The sequence below is a fragment of the Elgaria multicarinata genome, chromosome 1, assembly GCF_023053635.1.
Source record: "Elgaria multicarinata webbii isolate HBS135686 ecotype San Diego chromosome 1, rElgMul1.1.pri, whole genome shotgun sequence".
Classification (NCBI taxonomy): Eukaryota; Metazoa; Chordata; class Lepidosauria; order Squamata; family Anguidae; genus Elgaria; species Elgaria multicarinata.
Genome location: NC_086171.1, coordinates 102815273 through 102842357, shown reverse-complemented (window position 1 = coordinate 102842357; position 27085 = coordinate 102815273). Strand labels below are relative to the sequence as shown.

Below are 27085 nucleotides of genomic sequence, written 5' to 3'. Positions count from 1 at the left end.
TCTGCAGTAGACAAGCTTTTGCCCTGAAAGGCAGAGTCCATGGACTTGCAGGCCATTTTCCTAACCATCAGGAAGTTTGCATAAATTTTGAGGCAAAAAAACCCACAGGTTTTTTTTAAAAAAAACACCAAATGGCCAAACTGTGAATTTGCACAAATTCTCATGTGCACACATGCACTAATTCCCCACAAATATGCAAAAAAAATTCCTCAAATGTGCATTTTGGGAGAATTTAAGTATTTGGGGGGAAATTGTGCATGTGCGAATCTGTGCAAATTCACATTAGCACAAATTCAGAAACTTAAAAATTTGAAAATCCGATTCTGTTCTTCGCTGGACAATGGAACGAAAGGCACCTGACAATGTCAGACAGAAAATTTATTTATTTATTTATTTATTACATTTCTATACCGCCCAATAGCCGGAGCTCTCTGGGCGGTTCACAAAAGATTTTACATAGTCCATGTATGGCTTGAGCAGGACAAATGAGACCTGTGACAAGCAGCCAGTGCCTGCTGCCACCACCCGAGTTCAATTTTTCTTTTCCAATTGTCACTTTACATCAGGGATAGACAACCTGGTGCCCTCCAGGTGTCTTGGGCTACAACTCCCAGCATGGCCAATGGTCAGGGATCATGGGAGTTATAGTCCCTGCTCTACACTCCATAGATCTTATACATACTGAGGGCTCTTCGTCGGGTGTGTATGTGTTTTTTTGTACTTCTACAAAACCTCAAGGTTCCCGCAAGCATTCCCTCTTGTTTCCCTGTAGACCCACTTTGGCTACAATCCTGGTGGCAGCGATTTTCTAAGTTTGCTACTGGGGAGTACAAATAAATGTGCCAATATCACCAAATGCACTGAATCCCAGCCTGGAGAGATCACAATGGGGGAGACATCTCTGTTTTATTACTGAACTTTGCAGGCAAGTTATGAATGTGGCATTAAGACCAGTGATGTAATGGAGCCAGGGCCCACAGGGATGTAGCATCGGAACTTTTTCTTATTAGCGGGGATCCACACACACCCCTTAGGCTTCCCCTGTTCCCTCTGAGCTGCAATCCTCACACAAAATGGATGTTCCCAGCAACAATATATTGTTATGAACTGCCCTTGTTGTAATTCAAACTATGTTGGGGTGACTTGGTCTTAAATAGGCAATGAAGACTCATTTCCTTCACAAAAGGCCATTTGGTGATATGGATCAACATAGCAGCCTGAACTTTTGGACTCACTTTGGGGACGTGGCTATGGGCGCTGCTATGATGAGGACCTGCACTTCAAGATGTCCCACTACAGCACTGCCTAAGACACATTCTGAGATTCTACAAACTAGGTTTAGGGCTTAAGTGAAAGTACTCACTCTGTCAAACGGGCTGAAAAATTGAATGTTCAATTGAATACACACACACACACACACACACACACACCCAGAGAGAGAGAGAGAGAGAGAGAGAGAGAGAGGGAGAGAGAGAGAGAGAGAGAGAGAGAGAGAATATATACAAAATGTAACTGCATATGAAAAACTGCAATGGACCTAAGAGCAAGTTGCTATAACCTCTAGTCTGTGATTCTTACCAAAAGACTAGAACAGCCTCTTTCCAGACATTTTAACTCACCTGCACATAGTCTCTCAGATTTACAGTTGCTTTCAGCTGAACAAACAAAGGACACTGACATCCTTGACAGAAAGGAAAACTTCTGGATCTACGGACTCAGCCTCCTACCACTTTCTAATAAAATTATCGAGATGGAGAATCTATGATTCTGTATTTTTACATGCTGTCTTCTCCCAATTACTCTGACCACGGGAGAATTTCACTGCTGGTGCAAAGAAAGAGGATTGGTGTAGAATATGGCACACAGAACAGCATCTAAAGGCCAATTGCTATGTCACCCTCAAAGAGGGAATACGTGGAACCTGTCCCCTGCCGCTTCCACCACCACTTGTTTTGAATACCAGAAAACAGCTGGTTTCCTCCTTTCAAATGACTTGTAGGGATTGGTCTCAGCACTTGTTTCCTTCCCTAGGAGAGGTGAGTGCTTTTCAGACCAATCCCCAACCGTCTGCTGCATGTCTTAGCACCCTGTTGCCTTCTTCTAGCAAGACAACAGGGATTGATTCAGCACAGCACCTCATTAATTGGGCCATGCTGATTGGCTCAGAACCAGATGTTTACAGGAGTATGAAAACATCAGGTATTGGGTGGATAAGAGGTGTTGTAGCATAATGTCTAAAAGACAGCATGATGATTCAGAAGGGCTCTGATTCACATTTTGCCTCCATCTTGATCTCACTAGGTGGTGGTCTTCAGCAAAAAACAACAACCCCAAACCTCCCTCCCTCTCAGCCTCAGCTTTCCCATCTACAATATGGGGATAATAACACTGTTCTACCTTGCAGGGAACTACAACAACATAATATATGTGAAATGCTTTGCACACTCAAAAGTGCTATATAAATACTGAGTGCTGTTATTAAGTAGGAGGGATGGATACATTATTTGTTTGCATTTTGTGGCCAATGCCCTCACCAAGCTCATTTCTACGGACCTGAGAAAACAATCCCAAAAATAGAAATCAATTTTTCTCCATACGTGAAGTTCCAGGTGTTTGAAATTACAATTTTGAGAACCCGTTTTTGAGTGCTAAACAGGACTGTTGTCACAGGGCACCTACGCAGGACTGCTGTGATAAGACAGATATAGTTATGCACATCCACCCCACTTCCAAGCAGTGAGACATTTCAGGGATTCCACTGTTTACCCAGGGTCTAGTCTCCATGAAAAGAGGTCATTGGAGATTTGTGGCGTTTCTGTGACTGATGGCATGCATACATACATATACGCAGGCAGGCAGGCAGGCAGGCACACACACACACACACACACACACACACACACACACACACACACAGAGTTGAGCATAAAATGGGGGTTCAAAGCAATAAAACTCCAACAGAGTTTAGTTCCCCATTAAGCTTCTAGGGGAAACCCTCATGGCCTAGATTTCATGCAGAGAACAATGTCAGCTCTCTGCTTCCTTTCAGTCTCTGACTGACTTCCTGCTACACAGAGAGATGTCATTTGCCTCTTCCCCTTGTCTAGTGAGGGGCAGGGGGCGGGGAGATGAGTCACCTCCATCCATCACCCATGCCATCTTGGTCCCTTATAGCTCCTTTTGAAACATATCACCAACGTTTTGCCAGCTATCCACTGTTCTCTGACAAGCTCTTAAGAGATACCATCATGGGTCTCCTACACCAATAGCTCTACCTAAAGAAATCTTAGATTCAAGAATTACAGAGTTGGTTGGAAGTGATCCCGAATCTCTTTGCAATCAGAGGCACTGGCCTATAAGGGATACCTGAAAGACCATTCAGACCAACCCCAAATATTGTAATCTTCCCCCCATAAGCTCTTGACATAACAAGGGAAGGCATCATATATAAAGAAGGAAATACAGTTTGGAAGTCTTCTGTGTAACAGAATCCAGATCAATCATTTACAATGTTTTAACGGTTGTTTCAGTCTCCCTTTAAGCTTGCAATAGGTCACTCTCTTAAATGGTTTACCTTCCAACCTTGAAATATTAACAAGCAGAAGAGTGCAACAACAATAGCAACTCTTCTGGGTTTTTTTCATTCATATTGGCATAACTGCCCATGTAAATATTGCCAGAGTCAGTTCCTTAAGAAGGTGGAATTAATAATACAAAGTTGTGGGGGGAGAGTGATGGGGTGTGTGGAAACCAAGGTGGGAGAAGCGACCACCCCACCCCACCCATCCCACCCCTGCAGTTTCCCCTGATGTTTTTTTTTCCCTACCAGAAGCCTCAAATGAAAAGAAAATTAAGTAATGCCTATATTCCAATTTGGTTTCCGAGATATGTTTTTCCCCAAAAAAAGAGAAGGAAAAAGAGTTCTCAAATGGTATATCTCAGGGTACAATTGAGTAACTTTCTAATTGGATTCATACCAAACGCCCAGTTACTTAAGAGCAACTCAAGATAACTAGCAAAAGGGTTAACACCAACTGCGATAAGCAACACTATTACAGGAGCTAATAACATCAGCCACAGCATCAAATGTTTGCTCAGTTGCTCATCTTCAAATGTGATAAATGCTATCACCTGCCCAGAGTGCCAGCCTCTACTCAAAAGAATAAATGGACATGCAGTAATTCAGAAACCAGAAATGCAATCATTCAGAAAACAGTTGGTGAACATTCAAACTCCCCTGGCTATTCTTTTATTGACCTTAAAGTGGTCATTCCTGAACAAAGGAATGTCAAAGGGAGATTCCATTGGGAAACTGCTGAATTACAACTTGTTGAGAAGTTCAATTACAATTATCATTGCCTAAATCATGATAACTGGTTTTAACCCAATACTGGCGTTAATTGGCTTACCAATTCCCTGATGTGTGTATTATCGACAATACTTTGTGAATGGTCAATGAAATGATTTTACATACATTTAAAGTTTGATGTAATTATCAGTCTGTACTTTTTGCATTTCTTTCCCCTCAGATCTCACTACTTATAATTCACACACAGAGTGTCATCAGGGGAGTGTTTTATCGCATGCTCGCTACTGCTCCCTTACGGATGCTCGCACTTCCTCGTCTGCCTCTCGCTCGTTTTTCTGTCGCAAAATAGACCCCTTCTAATCCATCTTTTTTTAAAAAAAGAACCAGAATGTGCCACCATTTCCTGCTGTGTGCAGGAAAAGGAGCGTGAGATGGGCCATGTGGTTGTTGCTTCTGCTTCTTTCTCTACCCATGTAAAGAGACCGTCACTATTGTGGGACAGCAGCAGGAGGCCATAATGACGGTAGGGAAACGTGAAAATCTGCCCGTCTGATGACACGCTCATACACACACATACACACACAGTGTATATATCCCATAATATGTTAGTTAGTCTTTAAGGTGCCACAAGACTCTTCGCTGTTTTTAAACCGCCCAGAGAGCTTCGGCTATTGGGCGGTATAGAAATGCAATAAATAAATAAATAAATTCAAGAAGAAATCTTCTCATTTTGGAGCACCACCTAAACTGAAAGAGCTTCAATGCTCCTGATTATGTAAAGAAGCCCTTTCACTCCCCAGTTGCCTTCACAGCCCTATCTCCATTCTCCATCTTTTCTCCTCTATGAAACAGCGACAAAGTCTGGCACACAAAGAACAGTCACTGACAGACAAAAGCCAGTTCCTCTGGATGCCCAGAGCAGTGTCTTAACTGCCTTAAAATATTTGCACGTTTCATTTCTCTCCACAGTAAATCTTTATTTTATTAGCAGTTCTGGCTTCCTGATAGAAAGCAGCTCTGCAAGGATTGAAAAATTAACCATTGAGAGCAATGGCACCACTTGACTTTGGAGCTTCAGGAGAAACCACCAGGCTTTCAAAAGCCTAAGACAGAAGGTGCATCACCATATATGCTCCTACTCATTTCAGGGAAGAGTGCCTTTCAGTGCTTGCATGCTGGGATATCTTTATTTTTTTAAATCCAGTTTCTGGCTTGACTCATCCCAGTATCTCGGGTGGTTTATAACTTTAAAATGATGCCATACAAAATTGGATAAAAAACAACTAAAAAACAGAGTCTATACTAAAAATTGTAGATCCTTTCAAGTTTGATCCTTTGATAGAAGTCCAATCCCACGAAATAGAATGGTCTTTTGAAAAGATAGGTGAAACCGCTGAGTTTCACTCCTGAAAAGATTTTGTCCACATTCCACCGTCTGGACATTAGTAGATTTCTCATAGAATCATAGAAGAGTAGAGTTGGAAGGGGCCTAAAAGGCCATCGAGTCCAACTCCCTGCTCAATGCAGGAATCCGCCCTAAAGCATCCCTGACAGATGGTTGTCCAGCTGCCTCTTGAAGGCCTCTAGTGTGGGAGAGCCCACAACCTCCCTAGGTAACTGGTTCCATTGTCATACTGCTCTAACAGTCAGGAAGTTTTTCCTGATATTCAGCCGGAATCTGACTTCCTGTAACTTGAGCCAGTTATTCCGTGTCCTGCTCTCTGGGGGGATCGAGAAGAGATCCTGGCCCTCCTCTGTGTGACAACCTTTTAAGTATTTGAAGAGTGCTATCACGTCTCCCCTCAATCTTCTCTTCTCCAGGCTAAACATGCCCAGTTCTTTCAGTCTCTCTTCATAGGGCTTTGTTTCCAGACCCCTGATCATCCTGATTGCCCTCCTCTGGATGAGTCTCACTGTTCATATACAAAGATCTAAAGTACACAACAATATCATTGTGCCATGCTCTTGCATGAAAGGCCAGTGGCCTTGCAGCACAGCGTAGATGACATCATTGAGCGTGTGCCATGATGGAACTCTAATACAGTTTGCAGAACACATTCTAGGTGTACTATACAAATTGCTGCGTGAATCAGGGTTGGGATGAGATAGCAAACAGCAAGAAAGGATTATTGTCTTCAGGGTCTGCTTCTTAGCTTCTCAGAAATAACTGGCAGTCCACTGTTGGTGACATGATGATGAAAATTAGATCATCATCAGAAAGAGGGAAATCACATTTCCTTACCCTTGCTTCTCCGCACTTCCTCATTCTTCCTGGAGGGGAAAGAGGAAGTAAACAAAGACAATGTGGCCCATTCAGAGGCTGTGTTTATCACGCCGCTTTTCCTGCACACAGCAGGAGATCGCAGCACATTCTGTTTTTTAAAAGAAGTTGGATTAAGAGTGGTCTATTTTGCAACGGAAGAACAAGTGGAAGGAGCAGGAGGTGGACGTTGCCATCTAATGGACACGCGCCCATCCATAAGTAGGCAGCAAGGAGCATGCAATAAAATGCTCATCTGATTAACCTCTTAATGGATCCTTGAATTGATCCAGAATGGCTCTTCATGTCCTCTCATGTTGCAGCTACCCAACACTATTCAGTGGAAGCTATTTACACATAAAAGTGCCTGTTTGCATCTCTCTTTTTACAGATGTAACTCAGCTGATAGGAAGCAGTGTCATTCTACCAGCTCTGCTCAATTGCACTTTTCCCAGTTCCCAACCTAGCAGCAGGTGTTCCATTGGGCTGTAGCAGGAGGAGTGATAGGGCCATTTCATAGTCTCTCCTGAAAGTCCAGCTCCTTTTATCCCTTTCTCCCTGAACACTTCTCATCCCAGCTGGTCATCATATGTAACTATGAACTGGTGCCTGCTTTGTTCCTCCTCCCTCCCCATCCCTTTATCCTTTTATGTCATATTTTTTAGATTGTATAGCAGGAAATGTATTGTTTTCTAATTGATTTGTAAGCCACTATGGGAGACTTTTTGCCTGAAGAGTAGGGTAACTATGTGTTAAATAAATATATCTACCATCACATTTTCTGTAACATGTAGAATGGCTGTTACGCACAACACATCATGAGTTAGCTATTTCATTTATCTAAAAATATCTTTAGATCACCTTTAAGACTAGATTTAGAATAAAGCTTTCTCCAAAGAGTGATAGGGAAAGGGTAATGCACTCCTTCCCTACTGGAGTTGTCTCTCTTGGTGCATGACTTTCTGTATTAGTATTATTAAGGTTTATTGATTAATTCATAGAATTGATACTCAGAGCAGCACTACTCAGCACTAAAAGCACCTGTTAGTACCTCTTCCCTTGTAGCATGCAAAGAAGCGAGATGCCTCCTCTCCCAGAAGGTCTGGGAAACTCCTCTAACAAAACACAAAGTGCCATTAGCTTAATGACAATTCTTACAGCTGCCCATAAAACCCACTGTGAACTTTATCAAACCCGGTTAGGCTGTCTGGCCCACTTTTGCCACTCCAGCCCCAAGTGGCTGGCAGCTGAGCTTGCATTTACAAGCGAGATGGCCAATAAATAAAACAAACTTCAAAGCTCCCTGTGAAGCCACAGCAAGTTTGGGAGGCATTGTGTAGTTTACTGCTAACCCAGCATTGATCCTGCTCAGAACTCTGTTCTACATACATATTGACTGTGTCTACCTTTGACCACTGACCTCACTGCTGCCTTGAACATCTACAAAGATACGAGATTGCCTTATGCCATGTCAGAACACTGCTCCATCTACTTCCGCACTGCCTACTTGGAGCAACAGCTGTGTTCAGAAGAACATCAAAACGGCACTGCTGGATTTAAGAGATCCAGTTGCCCCAGTGGGAAGGGCAGAAGGGCAACAGCACCCTCCCACCAGGGCCGGTGCCAGACTATTTTGCACCCTAGGCAGGTGAGCTGCTTTCACCCACCCACCCCAGTGTACCTGGGTGCGGGGCGCCATCTTGCCTGCCCAGCTGAAGCGAAGGCAGGACGCTGGTGGGGGGGAGCTTCGGAATGGCATGCCCGGCCGGAAGCTGCTCTTGGGGAGCGATTTCCGGACGTGCCGTTCTGAAGCCGTCCCCCCGCCCCAACCTTCTGGCTTTGCTTCAGCTGGGTGCCCACCCAGCCGAATTGAAGCCAGGATGCTGGGGTGGGGGGCCCGGCGGGCAGGTGGCTTTGGAACGGCACACCTGGCTGGAAGCCACTCTGGGAGAGCCACTTCCAGGTCCGCCATTCCGAAGCCACCCGCTGCCCCCCCCCCCCAGCATTCTGGCTTTGCTTCGGCGCACACCCAGCCGAAGTGAAGCCAGGACGCTGGAGTGGGGGGGGGGGCGTTGTGGCTTTGCTTCAGCTGGGTGCGCGCTCAGCCAAAGCGAAGCCAGGACGCTGGGGCAGGCGGGCGGCTTCGGAACGGCGCGCCCAGAAGCCGCCCTCTCAGAGCCACTGTGGGAGAGCAGCTTCTGGGTGCAGCGTTTGGCGCCACCCTTACCTTGGCACTCTAGGCGGCTGCCTGAGTGGCCTCTATGGTAGCACCGGCCCTGCCTCCCATTCCTGTTCCCAAATAACCAGTACACGGAGGCATTCAGATTCTACGACTGGGTTCAATATATACAGCCATCTTAACTAGCAGTCACTGATAGCCACACGCTTTATGCCTTGTCTAATCTTTTTTAGCGCCATCCAAGCTCTCCTCCAGGCTCTTCATGCAGAGGTTTTCTCCAGCCCGGCTACCTAACACGCTTTTTAATTGGCATTACTAGGGGACGAGCCCGAGGCTTTCTGCATGCAACGCACGTGCTCTCCCACAGAGCTACAGCCTTCCATCCTGAGCTATGTCACACTAGCTAGGAGGTGATGTTTACTAGAACCTCTCCATGTACATTTAGAACCAGACCGACTCACTCTAAACCGCGTCCCGGTTCTTTGCTAGTCAACTCAAGGAAGTCAACAGTAGAGTGGTCAGTTAATTTTATTTATTTATTACATTTATTTATTACATTTCTATACCGCCCAATAGCCGGAGCTCCCTGGGCGGTTCACAAAAATTAAGCAGGCAAATGGTCAAGCACAGGCAAGCAGTCAGATACACCAGGTCGAGTGAAGGCGGCGGTGGACCAAAGAGGAGGCAGAGGTCAAAACACAGGGAGATACATTGCACAGTCCAGAAACAGAGTCAAGAAGGAGGCCCAAGAGGCAGTATCACAGAACATCAGTCACAGGGCAAGACCTGGGAGTCACAGAACATAGCACTGGAACGATGTTGCTTCCAATGCTGCCTAGGCAGACTGAAGGTTTTTAACAGCAGAGCCAGCTGCCCCACCCTGGGTTAGCTGCAGTACGTTAGAGCTCTCTGATCAGGACCTTACACATGAGGAGCCCCTTTCCTCCTGAGTAGGTGCCACTGCAGCCTGGCACTTGGTTGGTGCCCCCTGAGTTGGGCCTGCCTCCTTTGGCGTGGTCACGCCCTGAGACTTGGGGGACGCTCAGCCTCCCCCTCTGATGCAGAGTGCCCTCTTCTTGAGCAGCTGGGGCCTCAGCAGGCCCCTCCACAGACTGAGGTCCTTGTTGTGATGTGGGCCCTGGCAGGAATTGGGCATCATCCCCTGTTAGGCCTCTAACTCTCTCTCTTCAGAGGAGGATTCCAACAGGGACATGACACTCACCACTTTATTGACGTGGAACAGATCATTCTTCTTCCAGCACCCTAACTCTGGATTCCGACAGTTGTGGCACCTGAACATGGATCTCCACCTAGTCTGCTGCTTGGCAGAGCCTTCAATGTTCTCAAAAGTCAGAGCCAACCTTACATTTGGCTAATTTTGACATGACGCTCGGCTGTCTATGTTACTTCTGTTACGACTGTGATGCTGTACTTAGCCAAACAAGTTTTTTCTCTTCCTGCAGTTCAGACTTGGGTGTGGCTTGTCCCAGACATAAATGCTAACGCTGCGATCTTACACCAATGGGACTTACATCTGAGTAGACATGTATAGGAAGGAAAGGAAAGGAACCTCTCGTGCAAGCACTGAGTCATTACTGACTCTTGGAGGAATGCCAGCTTTCGCTGACGTTTTCTTGGCAGGCCTTATAGTGGGGTGGTTTGCCGTTGCCTTCCCTGGTCGTTATTCCCTTTCCCCCAGCTAACTGGGTACTCATTTTACCGACCTCGGGAGGATGGAAGGCTGAGTCGACCCGAGCCGGCTGCCTGAAACCAGCTTCCGCTGGGATCGAACTCAGGCCGTGGGGAGAGTTTCAGCTGCAGAAACTGCTGCTTACCGCTCTGCGCCACACGAGGCTCTTAACATGTATAGGATTGCACTGTAATTCATCTGACCAACTGTCCGGTGGAACTGTCCACATACAGATCTGTACTTTGGATCAAAACGTTATGCTATCGATGCACTTTGGTGACTTGATGGAAAGTCGCTAGTGCATTACACAAACACACCAATGAAGGCGGAGGTGCAAATAACACTGCAGTATCGGCAACTTCTAAAATCCCTTCTCGGAGAGAAATGTCTCAGAAAGAGCAGAACTGCATGCAAGCCTCTGGGTCTCTCAAGGAATTAAAGATCTAAAATGCCTGCTTTTCCAATCTAATTTGATGCCTGGGCAGTTCTGTTGCAGTTTCCCAAAGTTAGCAAGCCAGTGACTAAGCGAGCAAACAACCACAACACATTTTAAAAAATAATAATAATGACTGAACCACGGATCCTGCCTCATAAAACAGGCTTTACTTATTTACTCTGACAAGAGCCACTGAAATATTTATGACCATTCTTCAAAGTTAAATAGCATGAAGTCTAGCGAAGGAAATCCCCAAATGTTGGCTTAGGACAATCGAGCTACATGCCAGACACTCCATATGCCAAAGCTGAGCTGAGCAAACACCATTCCAAAGGTGGTCTTTTACGGGTTAAGCTTTACACTCCCACCCACCCCACATGCATTTAGGGCTTCGAAGAGCGCCCCGTCCTTTCCTTTTGCTTCCTTTTCCTTCCTCCTTTTCCTTCCTTTTCCTTTCCTTTTCCTTCCTCTGTGGCAGTGCTTCTCAAGCTGTGGGATGGAGACCCTCCTAGTGGAGAAGGGGGTTGCTTGCCAGATGCTTGTGCATGCAGAGGTCCAGAAAGGGATGGGATCCTGAAGTAGGCGGTGACTTTTCTCCCACCAGCCAGGGCTTGGGTGATTGAATGCCCATGCCAGAGGATTGTTAATCTTTAATGATCCAAGTTGGATTTATGGGTGGATATCTATGCCCTCATTTAGAAAAGGAACACAACAGAATCTCTCTGGCTCCCACTTAAAATACATAGGGAAACCATCTCAAAAGGAGCTCATGGCAAATACAAACCAGATGTAAGGGTGACAAAGCAGTTCTGCCACTTTTCCCAATATGGGCAATGATCATCTCATGTCAGACTGCGATAGGAGGCTGAAGTACCAACTTCTGTTGGCCCTCAGACCACCCGACCAGCAGTTGCACTGCCATCACAATCTGGTTTGGTATGAGCCAACATTTCTGCTGGTTCCAAACCTAGTGACACCATACCAAAATGCTTCCAGGGGAGCTTGAAAGTGGTTGGGAGCCTGTCCCTCCAGGCCTAGATCAGCCTGCCCCACCTGACACCCTCCAGATGCGTTGGGCTGCAGCTCCCATGGATATTGGCCATGCTGGCTGGGAATTATGGGAGTTGCAGTCCAATATTTCTGGAGTGTGTTGGGTTGGAGAAGGCTAGACTAGACAATCGCTGCTGAGTCCTTCCGAACAGTGAAAATAGCCACGGAATTGGAGCATTGTGAAGAAACTACACCTCAGAAATAAGGGTTGGGGGAGGAGAGAACCCTAGATGATGGTAAAGCAGTGGATCTTGAGAAAGGAGGGTCTTGTTTGTCCCACTGTTAATAGTCCATTACGGGCAGCATCGGATCTCCATCTGAGGTAGCTGTAGACATTTTGGTGCCTGGCAGAATAGTGAAAGAACGAACTCCTCTCCCACAAATTAATGCAGCAAACAACTGTTATGGCTTCTCCTAAAGCAGGGTTCTTCAACCTTTTTGGACTCGTGGGCACATTTGAGAATTTGGAAAAACTGCTGTGGGCACCACCACAAAATGCCTAATAAGTGGATAGCTGCTTTGATGTCTACATGTCATGTCTATGGATCTTAGGTTGCGCCTTATTCAGCAGAAACATTTGTTTCATGTCTAGTGGACACCGCAATGTGTCTTTAATAAGGGATTGCATAATTTTGCTAACTGCTGGTGGTGCAATACAGCTAATGCTTCTTTTAAACATATGTTTTGGAAATGTCCCGTAGTTGCTTGTTTTGGAGAAGAGGTTATTGTATAGATAATTTTTGTCCTGGAACAGTCTTTAATATTCAGTGATGTACACACTCTTTTATATTATTTACCTGCTTCATGGAAATTAACAAATTGACAGTGTAAATGGATTCTCTGCGCTCTTTTGATGCCTAAAAAACTGATATTACAACTTGTGGTCTTCCAAATGCTCTGGCCCAAAAAAACCATCATCCCTCATCATTGGTGTGCTGCTTAGGGCTAATGGGAGTTGTAGGCCAGGACATTTGGAAGGCCCCAAATTGCCCAGACCTGCCTGAATGGGAAGGAATGGCCATTAACCAGCTGGAGTCCCTAGGGTAGATATGCCCAGAGACATCCATTGACGAGAACATCCCAGGCACTTGGCTTTTTCACCTGCTGAAACAAAAGGGCGTTCTGGTTTTACAGCCCCATCAAGTCTCTTTGGCTTACCTGTAGATCCTGTACCTGGTGGTGAAGCCCTGCCGATAGCGCTCCATGAAGTCAGCATACTCAGGGGCTCGGTGGAATGGTCCTCGGTCAGTGAGCAGCCAGTCCAGCGGCACTTGGCTGGAGGAGGCCCTGGAGGCATGCTGTTCGTGTGGTGTGGCAATGGCGGCGGCGGCAGCAGCCAGCCCCCAGCAGCCCAGGGCCAGGACCAATAGCGACGACACCCATGGGACCATCAGCCGGAGCCCGTTAAACCGAGCGTCGCGCTGCCACCTCATGCTTCTCCTGCTCAGCTGGCTTCTTCATTCTCTCTCCACTCCTTCCCTCTTGGCACTCCGTCAGGATTTCCTGCACTGGGAAGGCACAAGGAGAAGAAGATGAACCAAACAGTACCGAGGGCTGGTGCCCTCCAGCCTGGTACCCTCCAGATGCTTTGGACTACAAATCCCAGAGTTCCTGAGCGTTAGCCATGTTGGCTCAGGCTGATGGCAGCTGAAGGCCAAAAGGTCCAGCGGGCACCAGATTAGGGGGAAGGCTGACTTAGGAGGAAGGCTGCACACCTTGTGTGTTCCACCAAGCTGAATGCTTCCAGTGAAGAAGTGTTTCCGAACACGGGGTCCTACGAGAGATGGTCCAAGCAGAAAAACCAAACAGCCACCACCTGGGGTAGTAAAGATACACATTGAATAATTGACCATGTGCTGACTTTCAGTGGTACACTAAAACTTTGCCACCTGGGCTCCTGCTAAATGGTAGGAGTGGTGCTGAGTCCAGTTCCCACCGGGATAGGCATCCTTCAGCTTGGAACACCTCTCCGGACTCAGAACCACCGGCTGGCCCTGGAGCATGTCGCTCCATGTGGAGAGGCTGCTTCTTGGCCTCACTGTCTCCATCCTGCTCTTTTGTCCTGAGCCATCTGGGGCTAACAGTTGAGGGAGGAGAGAGGTGCCAGTAACGCTATACCCTGCCCCTAAACAGGATTCATGGGATGGAACATTGTAGGTTCAGGCATCTGAAAGAGAGCTGCAGCTGAATGCAGGGATGTCTGGGAAAGTGTGTTCGGATTTCTACGACTCCGACCGGCGGATTCTGCAATGGACCATTTTTTTTCCAAGTCACGTGGATTCCATGGACTTGCAGACTGGAGGGTTTTTTTTTTTACTGGGGTGGGGTGGGGTGGGATTAATGTGCATTAACGATAACGTGAATAAAAGTAGAATAAAATGACTTTTCTCCATTTTGACTCTAGAATGGGTGCAGAGACCCAATCTGGATCAGGACCCTAGTGAGGGGGGTAAGGTTCCCCCTTTCCCCCTCCCCCCTAACACCTGCCATTTCTGTTACAAAACAGCAAATGGTTCACTATTTTGCAATTGAAATTGCAAGTGCCCCCTCCGATCTGTACCAGGCCCACAGCGGAGGAGTGCTAAATCTGCCTATCCTTGCGCTATGATCCATATTGTTGCCCCACCTACTCTAGAATCAAAGGGAAACTAACCTCTGGTTTGGCCCTCAGCCATCCCATTGGTCCATTTAGCCCAGTATTGTCTGTACTGACTGGTAGTCACCCTCCTGGACCTCAGGCCGTCTTTCCAACTGAGATATTTTTAACTGGAGATGCCAGCTATTGAATCAGGGGCCTTCTGGCAGCAAAATATGTGCTCCCCTACACTGAGCGACAGCATGCCTGCATCAGCGGCCCAGACTAGGCACCTGATACAATGTTCACACATTGAATAACAGCCCATAGCACCATCTTCCCCAGCCTATTGTCCTCCAGATGTGTTGGACGGTGTCCCATCATTCCCAGCAATGTGCAGCCCAACACGTCTGGAGGGCAATAGATCAGAGAAGGCTGACACAGCATTTACATAGCACAGCTCAAGAATCAAAGTGACATCTCCAGGTGGGGCAGGAAAAACTCCTGCCTGAAAACTTGGAGAGCCATGGCTGCCAGCCAGTGTCGGCAGTACCAACGGACCAATGGTCTGACTCAGTATAAGGCAGCATACGACGTTACTAAAGTGCCAGTTTGGGTTGGTGAGTGACTCAGGGACACGGCCTGGCCTGCTCTCATGCCTTTGAGACCAGCTTGACTCACAGACGTTGGCAGATGAAGCTTTCCACAGCATGGTGAGACGGACATTATTAGACTGTCCCAATCTCCCGCACATGCACATGTTGTGTTCAATGAATGTGTGCATTGGGAAGCGAGCCCGTGCCACCAGGCATGTCCCCAACATCCGCACGCATCCGGCCTTGCTTCCTGACCTGAGCACGTATACCATACGTTCAGACAGTGAGACAGCTGTGCATGGGCATCCTTTTCTGTGCATGTGCTGAATTCACAAGATTTGGGGATTGGGCTGGCAGGCAAAGTAGCAGGGGCCGGCCGGCAGATCCAACGTCCTCTCCCCACATGTGTTGAGTATACATGGAGCAGAGAAGCATGAGCACATGCTTCTACTATCACCCTTGGATGTCAGCACTGCAAACTGCACAGCCTCTTGGAAAACTGGCAGCCCTACTGAACAACTGGCCTATAAAAGCAGGCCAATATCCTAATCATATTACAGGTACAGGGGCTCACACTGAGAAAGAATAATAGCATGCCCGGCTCACAGCTCGCTTTTGTCACAGAATCATAGAATCTTATTCATGTCACGTATCCCTTAAATTTGTCCAGCATTTATCCATCACAGGCTACATCTCAGCCGTGTCTGTACCTGCCGACCACCTGCCTCTGTGCTATGCCCCAGTTGTTCTTCAAGGGGGCGCCTGCTCTGCCACCCCCATCCCCTACCCTGTTTGCGGGACCAGTATTTTACAAATCAGACATTGTCAATCCTAGCGCTGCCACACGTGCCCTGAAAAGGAGCACGGCTGATTTCTTTTGTTCTCAGGCCTCCGTCGCTGAGGAAATGAAATGCTGAGTGACAGCAACGGGAATAATTTGTCAGGATCACAGAGCCACTTGCCAAACTAGCGAGACACGTAAAATAAAGAAATAAATAAAATCCCAGACAGACAAAGCAAACACAACATCCGACAAGCACCCAGTCTGAACGAGCACCACTCACTCCCAGTCTGGGGCAGGGATTTCTCCCGCTCTCCACAGAATTCAATGCCCATCTCAGAACGAAGACAGATGTGTGGATGACTTCAAGGGCCTTGGGTGTGAGGGCAACTTTGCTTCCTGTATAAATCCCGCCCCAGTTCTGGATGAAAAGCAGCTGGAAATCTGCTCCCGCGGGTCTTCATTTCCAAGTCGACGCGTGATTCTGTTCTGTTCTCAAAAGTGCAAACATGTCCCCTTCCCACCCTACCCCCCACGCCAGAAAAAACCGTAGCAAGAATAGAACAAGTGACAGCAACCTTCACTGCTGGTATTATTTATATCGCACCATCAATGAACATGGAATCTCACAGAGGGGAACGATGCAAAAAACAGTTCCCTGCTCTGAGGAGCTTAACGTGTGCACAGGGGCCCTGCTGGCGTAACAAATGAGCAATGCCACACCTGGGTCTTTGTCACTTTTAGGGTTTTCTCCATCCCTGGTGCTCTACAACAAAGGCTGGAACTTTGCCGCAGTCGTCGTTTCTTTGTGGCTAGGGTGATGGGCAATGACCCTCGTCCAGCCTTCCCCAATCTGGCACCCTCCAAATGTGTCGGACTATAATCCCCATCATCCCTAACCAGTGGTTTTGCCAGTTGGGGGTGATAGGTGTTGTAGTCCAAGACAGGTCAGGGAAGGCTGCCCTAGTTAGTCCAATCTGGCTTTGGCTAATCTCAGAATGAGATTCGGATGGGTGGATGAAACTTGATGCTACCAGGGCCAGGGCCCCTTCCACTTCCTGCTCTGGGGGCTCATAAATGGGATAGATCCTGCTTCCATAGTGTATGCAGCAGTCCGTTGGAGGGAGGAGATGGGCGAAGAGTTCTCCTGGGTGCTACCCAGCAGTGCTATCAGGCAAAACAGAGGTGGGGGGGGGATTGGCCAGGTTGCGGGGTAGGCCAGAAGAGCTACTGATCCATGCAATGCTTCTCCTGATTGGCTCAGATGTGCCTGAGAGAGCCCCTTCCCATCTTTTCTTGTGAGAAGTTAGATCCTGGATGCAAACACGGGATCTTCTGTATGTGAACCCTAAGCTGTTCCATTAGGCCGGGGCTCCAACTGCAGCCCATGGGATCCTGGTGATGGATGTGGCTGATTCTTAGTGCTAGCAGCTGAGGAAGGGAGATGAATGCCCCATGGTGTCCCTGTTCCATATTTGCTGCTGGGGCTGAAGGGGGAGGAGCTGCTCTGTGGCACTTGTGCAATGGGGGTTCAGTTCCTGTGAGCCACCTCTTTTTTGTCCCTTACATGACTACCAATGGCCAGGCAAGCATACCCTCTAGGGCTGTGCTCTGCTTCGGAGCGTAGAAGCAATAGCAAGGCGTCTTGATTTGCCTCCGACAAAGGTGGAGATGAAGCGGGTCGGGGGGGCTGCAGATCGAGGCGAAGAGGATCGAGACCAAGTGGATCCTTCGCCTCGATCCAGAGCTCCAAAAAAAAGGTAAGTGGGGGCTTACCTGGCACTGCCGCAGTCCGTGTGGCGACAGTGGCAGAGCCAGATAAGGGGGCAGGGGGGAAGGGTCTTAACTGAGTCCGCGGCCTGCCCTTCTGCTTTGAGCCTCGGGCTCAGGTGAAGCCGCTGCCGAAATGCGACGGACGCAGGTAAGGGGAGAGGAGGGAGTGGGGCCTTACCTGGTGCCAGTGCTGCCACCGCAGTCCATGCGGCGGCGACGGCAGAGCCAGGTAAGGGGGCAGGGGGGAAGGGTCTTACCTGCATCCATTGCAGTCCGCCGGCGGCTTCACCTGAGCCCGAGGATTCAAACCGGAAGGACAGGCTGCAACCACAGCAGAGCTGAGCGGACCATAGGCAGATCGACGCGGGGCGGAGCGGACCCGATCTGGAATTTGCGGATCGGGTGTGGATCAGATCGGGGGGGGGGTCCATGCACAGCCCTAATATCCTCCCCCACTTCCCATGATGGGTCTTGATTCACGTCACCCTTTTCCCAACCTCATGCCCTATTTGTTGAACTACTGGAGGTTGTTGCTGTCAGTGTGTGATTGGGGTTTCCTTTTTTGCCTGATAAGACTCCCACCCTTTCTCTTCTTGGCAACTCCCCCACCACCTGCAGACACACAGAGGGATTTTGAACCCTTCTCCCAAGGAGCGCTGTGTGTCCTCTCAGCTGTGGGGGCTATTTGTGAAGTGGCTTCTCCTTCCTTCCCTTTATACTTTGCAATTTAAAAAATGATACTACTTGCTAGCCCCCAATTCTGGCCTGAGCAGTGTGTCCTATAGCAGGACTTGAACCCCTGCTTGCAGGAGGGCCTGGCAATGGCAGCTCCACCATTGGTGCCTGTGTCACTGGAGCCCATGGTATGGGGGTGCTGCTGTGGTGAAGCATGTCCTAGGGGCATGCCCCACGTGCATTGGATCCCTCCATGTCTGAGTAGCAGAGGGTGTCATCACCGCAACAGTTTGTGAATGGTAGACACTTGTAGAGATTATGAGATTTTTTCCTGCTTGCAAAACATGCAAGCACGCTCGGTACAGAACTCCAAACTTCGGGAACAGCACCGTGGCTTTTTGCTCGCCCTGATTTAATTTTCATCAAATTTGTGGTTTCACTGCACTACACTTGTTTGTATGTGGAACTGCAGCCATGGTTGTAGAAGATTTCTCTGCAACCAGGGAATGTACAATCTGGACAATTTCAGTTAATTGAGAAAGTCCCACATAATGTATCAATGGTTATTAAGAAGACAGAGGACTTCAGTGCCTTCCTGCAGGTAAAAATTGTTGGGATTTCACCTCCCCCCACCAATTAATCCTACTTATTATTTTTTTAAGAACCTCAGAATGTTAATTCTGATTTTCATTTTGACCCTGTTCAGAAGACACCTTAAACCATGGCTTTAACCACGGTGGTTAAGCCAGAAAGCCAGGCTATGTTCAGAAGACACCTTAAACCACGGCATTAACCATGGTGAATAAAACAAAAAGCCTTATTCGCTGTGGTTAAAGCCATGGTTTAAGGTGTCTTCTGAATGGGCCCTTTGTCTTTTGAAGTTAAGGGAGACACTAAATCTAATTCCTTCTAGGAATGTGCAATTTTTTTTACATTTCAGCTATTTTCTGTTATTGAAACTTCATTTGTTAAGTTATTCAGTTAATAAATCACTGTCACTTTTGTTATTATTCCATTTGGTTTCGTTATTCCGCTTCATTTCTGTTTCCCACTTTTCAAGTGGCACACCTAGCTGCTCTTCTGCTGTTTCTTATGTTATACACTAATTCCTTGCTCGCCCAGAAGTCATTCAGCACGTTTAAGCCAGCCTTGTAAATAAGTCAACAAATGTTACTAGCCAGAAAATGTTTTTTCTAGCTGGCTGGGGCTAGCCGAGGATGAAGAAAGAACTGCATTTCTATACTGGGTGCAGAGGACAGCTGCAGCACTCCACCTAGGGATGATGGAGAAATTCACAACGGAATCAAATGAGTTTGAATTTCAGTGAATCCAACGAGCAGATTCCACAATGAACCGGCTTTTTCTGAATTGCATGGATTCCGTGGATATGCAGACTGGATTTTGTTTGTTTGTTTGTTTTGGTTACTTTCCACAATTTTCTGCAAATTTTGCTGTAGAAAATACATAAATGTAAAAAATAAATAATTAAAAAAACAGTCAGAAATGCACATTTCCTCCAAAGGCTAAAGTATGAAAATGTGCATTTGGGGGGTGGGGATTTTCACATTGGTGGGATTTCTGCATTTTCACACATGCAAAATTGTGCAAATGGGAATTTCGAGCAGGTGTGAATTTACATAAATACGTATTTTGAGCAAGTGCAAATTTCTGCAAATGGGAATTTTGAGCTAGTGTGAATCTGCACAAATTTGGGGAACTGGGGAAAATCCAATTCTGTCAATGAGTTGATGATGGAATGAAAGGCACCTGACAATCTGTGAAAAACAGATGGAATGGATTTCACAACATCCCTACATCCCTTGCTCCACCCCTCATGTTTTTGCCTGCATGCAATTTTGAGTCACCAATGGCAACCAGACTAGTGTTTACAGTCAAGGCTAGTTTAAGCCCATTGATTTTTCAGATTGTGTTAAATTGTGGCCTACCTATACACGTATCAAAGGACCAGGCAAGTGTTATTGTATGATGATGTTTTTTCACTTCCATCTTATTCAGCAGACAAGAGAGGGAAATCAAGATGTTTTCAGGAAAATTGACTTTTTGCTCCCCAGTGGAATATTCCTTATTTTTACCCAGCCATGTTGCTCCAGCAGGAAAGTATTTCAATCAGCTCTAATTGATTCACATGCTATATTCTGGCTTTCACACAGCCGACAAACCTTTGTGGACTCATTGGTTGAAGCAGGCGCCCCGCTGAGCAAGAAGCATCTCCCCAGGGGAGCAAATTTAGTTCTTCCAGAAGAGTAAATGCAAAACTTGCAAACAGATCCCCATCACCACCTTCAATAATGAACTGTTCAAAGTGCAAGAAACAAGACGTGCCAATCACAGCATGTGACATGCTCTTCTAATGCAAATACAGCTGTGCAACTAGCAGCTCTTGCTTTTTGTATGGTAAACTATTACCATGAGAGGGCTGACACAGGCGTACAATGATGTGTGCAGCGGGTGTGATGTGGATGTGCGCAACCCACAGCAGTGCAATCCTTATGCTGCTTGTGGGGAAATCCATTATGCAAGGCCTTTCTGCCCTATCTGAAGATGGAAGGAGAAGTTGCTCAGGGCCTACCTTAATCCTGAATATTTAGGTATTTGTTTATTTTAGAATATTTATATATCACTTCCTATTTTTGAAAATCCCACAGTGGTTTACATCAAATTATAAAACAAAACATCATTATAAAAGCACAAGAGCGCCAAGGTAAGGGGGGCGCCAAACGCCGCACTTGGAAACCGCTCTTCCACAGTGGCTCTGAGAGGGCAGCTTCCAGGCACACCGTTCCGAAGCCGCCCGCCTGCCCCAGCGTCCTGGCTTTGCTTTGGCTGGGCGCCCACCCAGCTGAAGCGAAGCCACACCCGCCCCCCACACCAGTGTCCTGGCTTTGCTTCGGCTGGGTGGGCGTCGAAGTGAAGCCAGAACGCTGGGGTGGGGGGGCAGGCATGTGGCTTCAGAACGGCGCGCCCAGAAGTGGCTCTCCCAGAGCAGCTTCAGGCCGGGCGTGCCATTCCGAAGCTGCCCGCCCGCTGGCCCCCCCACCCCAGTGTCCTGGCTTCGCTTTAGCTGGGTGGGCGCCCAGCCAAAGCGAAGCCAGGACGCTGGGGTGGGTGGGCAGCTTTCGAACAGCGTGCCCAGAAGTTGCTTTCCCAGAGCGGCTTCCGGCCGGGCACGCCGTTTCGAAGCCGCCAGCTCCCCCACCCCAGCGTCCTGGCTTCACTTCGGCTGGGCGGGTGAGATGGTGCCCCACACCCAGGTACGCTGGGATGGGGGTGGGGGTGAAAGCAGCTCACCTGCCTAGGGCACAAAATAGTCTGGCCCTGGCCCTGGCAGGGTGTGTGTGTCATTCCAAAGGGAAGGGGCCAGCAGAGTAAAGACCCAATCTGTTCAAGTGGCGGTGGGGTTGGGGGAGATGAACTGAATTTCAAGGCAGGTTTGAAGAGGGTTGAAGAGCTTTTTGTTAGCCCATGTTTGACTCACACAGGAGTGACTCAGTGGGCAAAGCCCAGGGTGCCCTTGCCTGTTTGAAAATTATGGTTCTTTGATTGTTTTTTGTGTTTCTTATAAACAGTCACAGCTTTATAGCACTCTGAGACAGACCAGAATTCGAAGGAAGTGGATGACAATTAGTAGCCATGGGATGTTGAAGTAAAAGTGGAAAGCTTCTTTTCAGGCAAAATGTCAGAGAAACAACAAAACAAAAAGCAAAAAGAAATTTCAATAAGTCTAGCAAAAGTGTGCGCGCATGCACACATTGTGTGTGTGTGCTGGTTCGCACATCCCTAATTCACTCGTGAGATGCATTTGGCGGATCCTGCTTGAGTAAAGTATCTGTGACATTTCAAGGGAAGTTAAGAGTCGCAGGAAGATTAGCAACATTTCTCAGAGGAATTCTGCACATCTTTAGTGAAAAAAGCAAACAGTGGCAGAGAAATGACCTTCCTGACAAAGAGGAAAGAGACCACAATCCCACTCATAGGCAAAAGTAGCAGCCCAAGGCCATGATGTGGTGGTGCCCCCCTTAATATAGAATAGATAGATAATGGTGTATTGTACACACAGTCGTAACAGCATGAACCCCTGCTGTCGCCACTTGCAGGAGGACTGGGGAGAGGCCTTTATACCGCCTGATCCCTCTAATAGCCAATGTCTCTTGAGTGCCACAAAGTCTGTTCAGAGCAGCGGTGGCTGCAGGCAAAGACTCTGAAGCATATTGGTCTGGGCAGAAGACTCTGAAGCATGTCTACCCCTCACAGACATCCCTTTCCTGCCACCAACGAAGCCAGCTTCAGGGGTAAGCATAGTCAGGCAGCTGCCCAGGGCTTACACTCCAGCAGGAGCCCATGGACCAGAACCCCCTAGAGTTGCTTCTCTTCTTCACCTTTGTAACCTGCTGGTTCATTGGCTTCTAATTCTGGTCTGGACAATGTTATAGGTGAGAAGGAGGAGAAGTAGATGCCATTGAGTATCAAGCAACCAAATAGTAACGATGACATCAGGAAAAACTTCCTGACTGTTAGAGCAGTACGACAATGGAACCAGTTACCTAGGGAGGTTGTGGGCTCTCCCACACTAGAGGCCTTCAAGAGGCAGCTGGACAACCCTCTGTCAGGGATGCTTTAGGGTGGATTCCTGCATTGAGCAGGGGGTTGGACTCGATGGCCTTGTAGGCCCCTTCCAACTCTGCTATTCTATGATTCCATGATTCTATGAGAAAGAGGATGAGGAGCAGCATCTGGTGAAAACAGCAGTGAAAAGGCCAACTGAGGGAGGGGGGGTCTTGCCCAAGGGCCCTCAAAAACCTGGGTCCAGAACTGGCCACCACTGCCTCTTCCACCACCATGTTTGAGGAGAGCAGAACAAGGAGCCACAACAGCTGGACATCAGCCCAGGTCTGTTTGATGCCATCAACACACAGCACCTGGTGTTCCTGTTCTTTCACTGTGAGTGCAATACAGGCCACTATAAATCTGATCTTTTGGATTCCAACATTTCCAATGAATTACTTACAGCTTGCTTATCTATAAAAGAAAGAAAAGGGGGGAAAATCCATTATGACTCTCCCGCACCCCACCCGTGCAGCATATATCGAACTGTAAAGGCAAGTATAGGAGGTGGGCAGGAGGATTTAGTTATGGCTATACACAGATGTGGATATAGATATCAGTGCATCTTGTTATCAAAATATGGTCTATAGAGTACAAAGTCTGGTAACCAGCTCTTCCAGCCTACAATGCATTTTCTAGGGCTGTGCACGGACCCCCCGATCCTCTTCTCTTCCCGATTCACAAATTGCGAATCAGGCCTGCTCCGCCCCGCCTTGATCTGCCTAGGGTCTGCTCCGCTCCACTGTGGAGCTCCAGTTCCAAATCGGAGCTCCGCAGCAGTGGGGGGCGGCGCCAGGTAAGGCCCCCTCCCTCCTCCCCCTTACCTGCATCCATCCCAGCCCGTCGCCAGCTTCACTAGAGCCTGTGGCTCAGCCAGGAAGTGTAGGCCCCGCTTATGGCCTACACTTCCGGGTTGAGCCGCAGGCTCTAGTGAAGCCGGCGATGGGCCGCGACGGATGCAGGTAAGACCCCCCTCCCCCTTGCCTCCTTACCTGGCTCTGCCGCCGTCGCCACATGGGCGGCAGCGGCAGCGGCAGGGCCAAGTAAAAAACCCCTTACCTTTTTTGCGGAGCTCTGGATCGAGGCGAAGGATCCGCATTCACCTCAATCCGCTCCGTGATGCTCCACTGCTCCCCTGATCCTCTTCGCCTCCACCTTAAGTGGAGGCGAAGCACCCCAATCCGCTTCTGCTTCTCTGGTCTGAGGAGAAGCGGATCACAGCCCTAGCATTTTCCATCCAACCACACACGTGCACACAGAGAGGGAGAGAGAGAGAGAGCGCTCCAGGAAACTGCAATGTGAAGGATTATTTCCATGCGTCTGATTAACTTTGCGCTTGAGTCATGCACAACGTGTGTGGCAGGTCAATGCTGGAGCGATGGCCCTTGCACACATTATCTGGCTGCGCCATTCAGGCCTAGTCCAAAAGCCCACTGTAAAATGCCAGTCTTTGGCTCCCATGAAGCTCTAATAATACACTTTGGATGTGACTGGTAACAGCCCTGCTGTTTTCTTATAAAGGACCTCAAATGGCTCCGCTAACGCACGTCGCTCGTGACCCCGCTCCTCCTGCTCTTCCAGTCCTAATGCATGTCAATCAGCACTTTCAGTGCGCTCCCTGCTATTCAAGTCCTGGGTCCCCACATGGCTCTTGCACAGAATCTCGATCAAGGCCTTCATTACCCCCTGCCTTTCCATCTCTTCCTCCGCATGTACAAAAGAACTGCCACCGCTGTGTTTTATTACCGGCCTCTGGAGCCCCTTCCAACCCCTGTTTCAAGTCTCCGCACCTCTCGGCTGAGACCCCTTAATCTTGACCTGAAGCATGCTGGCTATTCCAGCTCCAGTGATGAGCAGGAGGAGACGAAAGGCTTAGTAATGCGTAGCTCAGAGAGCAATTTCCAAGATGGTTTCAAAATCGGCCTCATGCCAGTGTATTAAAAAACTGAGGCCAGCAAACTTGCCAACCATGACCCTGGGGAGACCTCACCCAAACAGGAAGACTGGGACTCTGTGGGTAACCACAGTATGGCTGGAGATCTGAAAAGGCAGCTAAGTTACCGAGTCTTAAGCACATCTTGCCAAGGGGGGCATGACAGCCTCTCACATTCAGCCTTGAACCCCAACTCCCACAATAGCGATGGACCTAGTGGAAAATCCAGAGCCAGCTAAGTATTCATTTATTTTATTTATAGCCCACCTTTCTACCAAAAAATAACACTCAAAGTAGCTTACATATCAACCTTGTATAAGAATAAGGTAATGTACAGCTTATTACTCGAGATCTACCAGACCAATTTTGCTCATTTTTAAACTGGAGTTTGAGCAGCGTAGATGTGGAGAAAATGTTGAAAGGTCACAAAAGTTCAAAGCTTGAGCTTTAATAGCAATACAATTCTGCACAGCCCTGTTCAGCCAAACAGTGGCCTTTGCTAGACCACGGGTTAGCCCGGGGCTCGCCCCGGGCTCACCCCTGTGCATCCAGATAATGAACAGGGGATCCTGGGCTCCGGCAGGGGTCAACCCTCCCTGGCCCTGGGGTGACGGGCTCCAATTGTAGCCCGGTATTTCCTGCGGCCTCGGGTTGAGCCCAACACCGTGAGTGTGTAGACCGTTCCGCCGCTTTTCCCGGCTATCGCAATTACTCGCGAGTAGCCGGGAAAAGCGGCGGACGGGGTGCAGCGTTCCTCAGGAGCGCTGTGCCCATCAGGGCGGGGGGAGCAGCGACATTTTTTTTAAAAAAAAAACCTTATCATTGCCGCTCGAGCGTTCCTGCGCAGCGGGCCCTTTAAACAAAAAAATGGTGGACGCAACGGGGCTTTCCTAGATTGGAGTGACAGCCCATGCTACTTGTATCGCTGGCTCGCCCCTCCTCCCACACGGATTCCCAGGTATGTCTAGCAAAGGCCAGTGTGACACCAAGGCAAGCCCCGGGCACAACTGTGTGGATAGGCTGTCACCACCAGCGGAGAGGGAGAGGGGGATGGAGGTGGCCAATCGAGGTCTGCAAGGGAGGGGGCAGGGCCACACTGCATGCACATTTTGGAGGGGTTTACTATGCATAAGCCATGTTTGCACTACTCATCAGCTCATCAGCAATACTACAAACGAGAAGGATCTTGGAATTGTTGTAGATCACAAGCTGAATATGAGCCAACAGTGCAATATGGCTGCAAGAAAGGCAAATGCTATTCGGGGCTGCATTAATAGAAGTATAGCTTCCAAATCACGGGAGGTACTGGTTCCTCTCTATTCGGCCCTGGTTAGGCCTCATCTAGAGTATTGCGTCCAGTTCTGGGCTCCACAATTCAAGAAGGACGCAGACAAGCTGGAGCGTGTTCAGAGGAGGGCAGCCAGGATGATCAGGGGTCTGGAAACAAAGCCCTATGAAGAGAGACTGAAAGAACTGGGCATGTTTAGCCTGGAGAAGAGAAGATGGAGGGGAGACATGATAGCACTCTTCAAATACTTAAAAAGTTGTCACACAGAGGAGGGCCAGGATCTCTTCTCGATCATCCCAGAGTGCAGGACACGGAATAACGGGCTCAAGTTACAGGAAGTCAGATTCTAGCTGGACATCAGGAAAAACTTCCTGACTGTTAGAGCAGTACGACAATGGAATCAGTTACCTAGGGAGGTGGTGGTCTCTCCCACCCTAGAGGCCTTCAAGAGGCAGCTGGACAACCATCTGTCAGGGATGCTTTAGGGTGGATTCCTGCATTGAGCAGGGGATTGGACTCGATGGCCTTGTAGGCCCCTTCCAACTCTGCGATTCTATGATTCTATGATCCTCTGTAGTGAGTGGACTGAGGGGGGGGGTGTGAGTGGGAAAGGTGCAGGACTATTAGTTCCCATGGCAACATGGATTTACACCAGTTTAAAATAGATTAAAACAATAAAACACATTAAAATACAATAACAAACATTATTATTATTATTATTATTATTATTATTAATAATAATAATAATAATAATAATAATAATAATAATAGTAATATATTTCTTACCCGCCTCTCTACTTGGATCAAGGCGGGGAACAACAGAACAGAAATTACAGAACAGAAACAGCATCCAAACCACAGATCCACTTCCAGGGCAAAGGCCTTCTTGAATATAGCAGAAGGATAGCAGAGAGGGAAC

The 27085-nt window shown here is 48.1% G+C and overlaps 1 protein-coding gene across 1 annotated transcript in view; it reads right to left on the bottom strand.

The window, feature by feature from the left end:
- Positions 1 to 27085, bottom strand: part of BRINP2 (BMP/retinoic acid inducible neural specific 2) — a 135321-nt gene that overhangs the window by 49974 nt on the left and 58262 nt on the right. Inside the window, exon 2 of the mRNA XM_063134068.1 lies at positions 13081 to 13430. Coding sequence (XP_062990138.1) covers positions 13081 to 13355 — 275 coding nt within the window. The 5' untranslated portion in view covers positions 13356 to 13430. The remainder of the gene's footprint in view (positions 1 to 13080; positions 13431 to 27085) is intronic.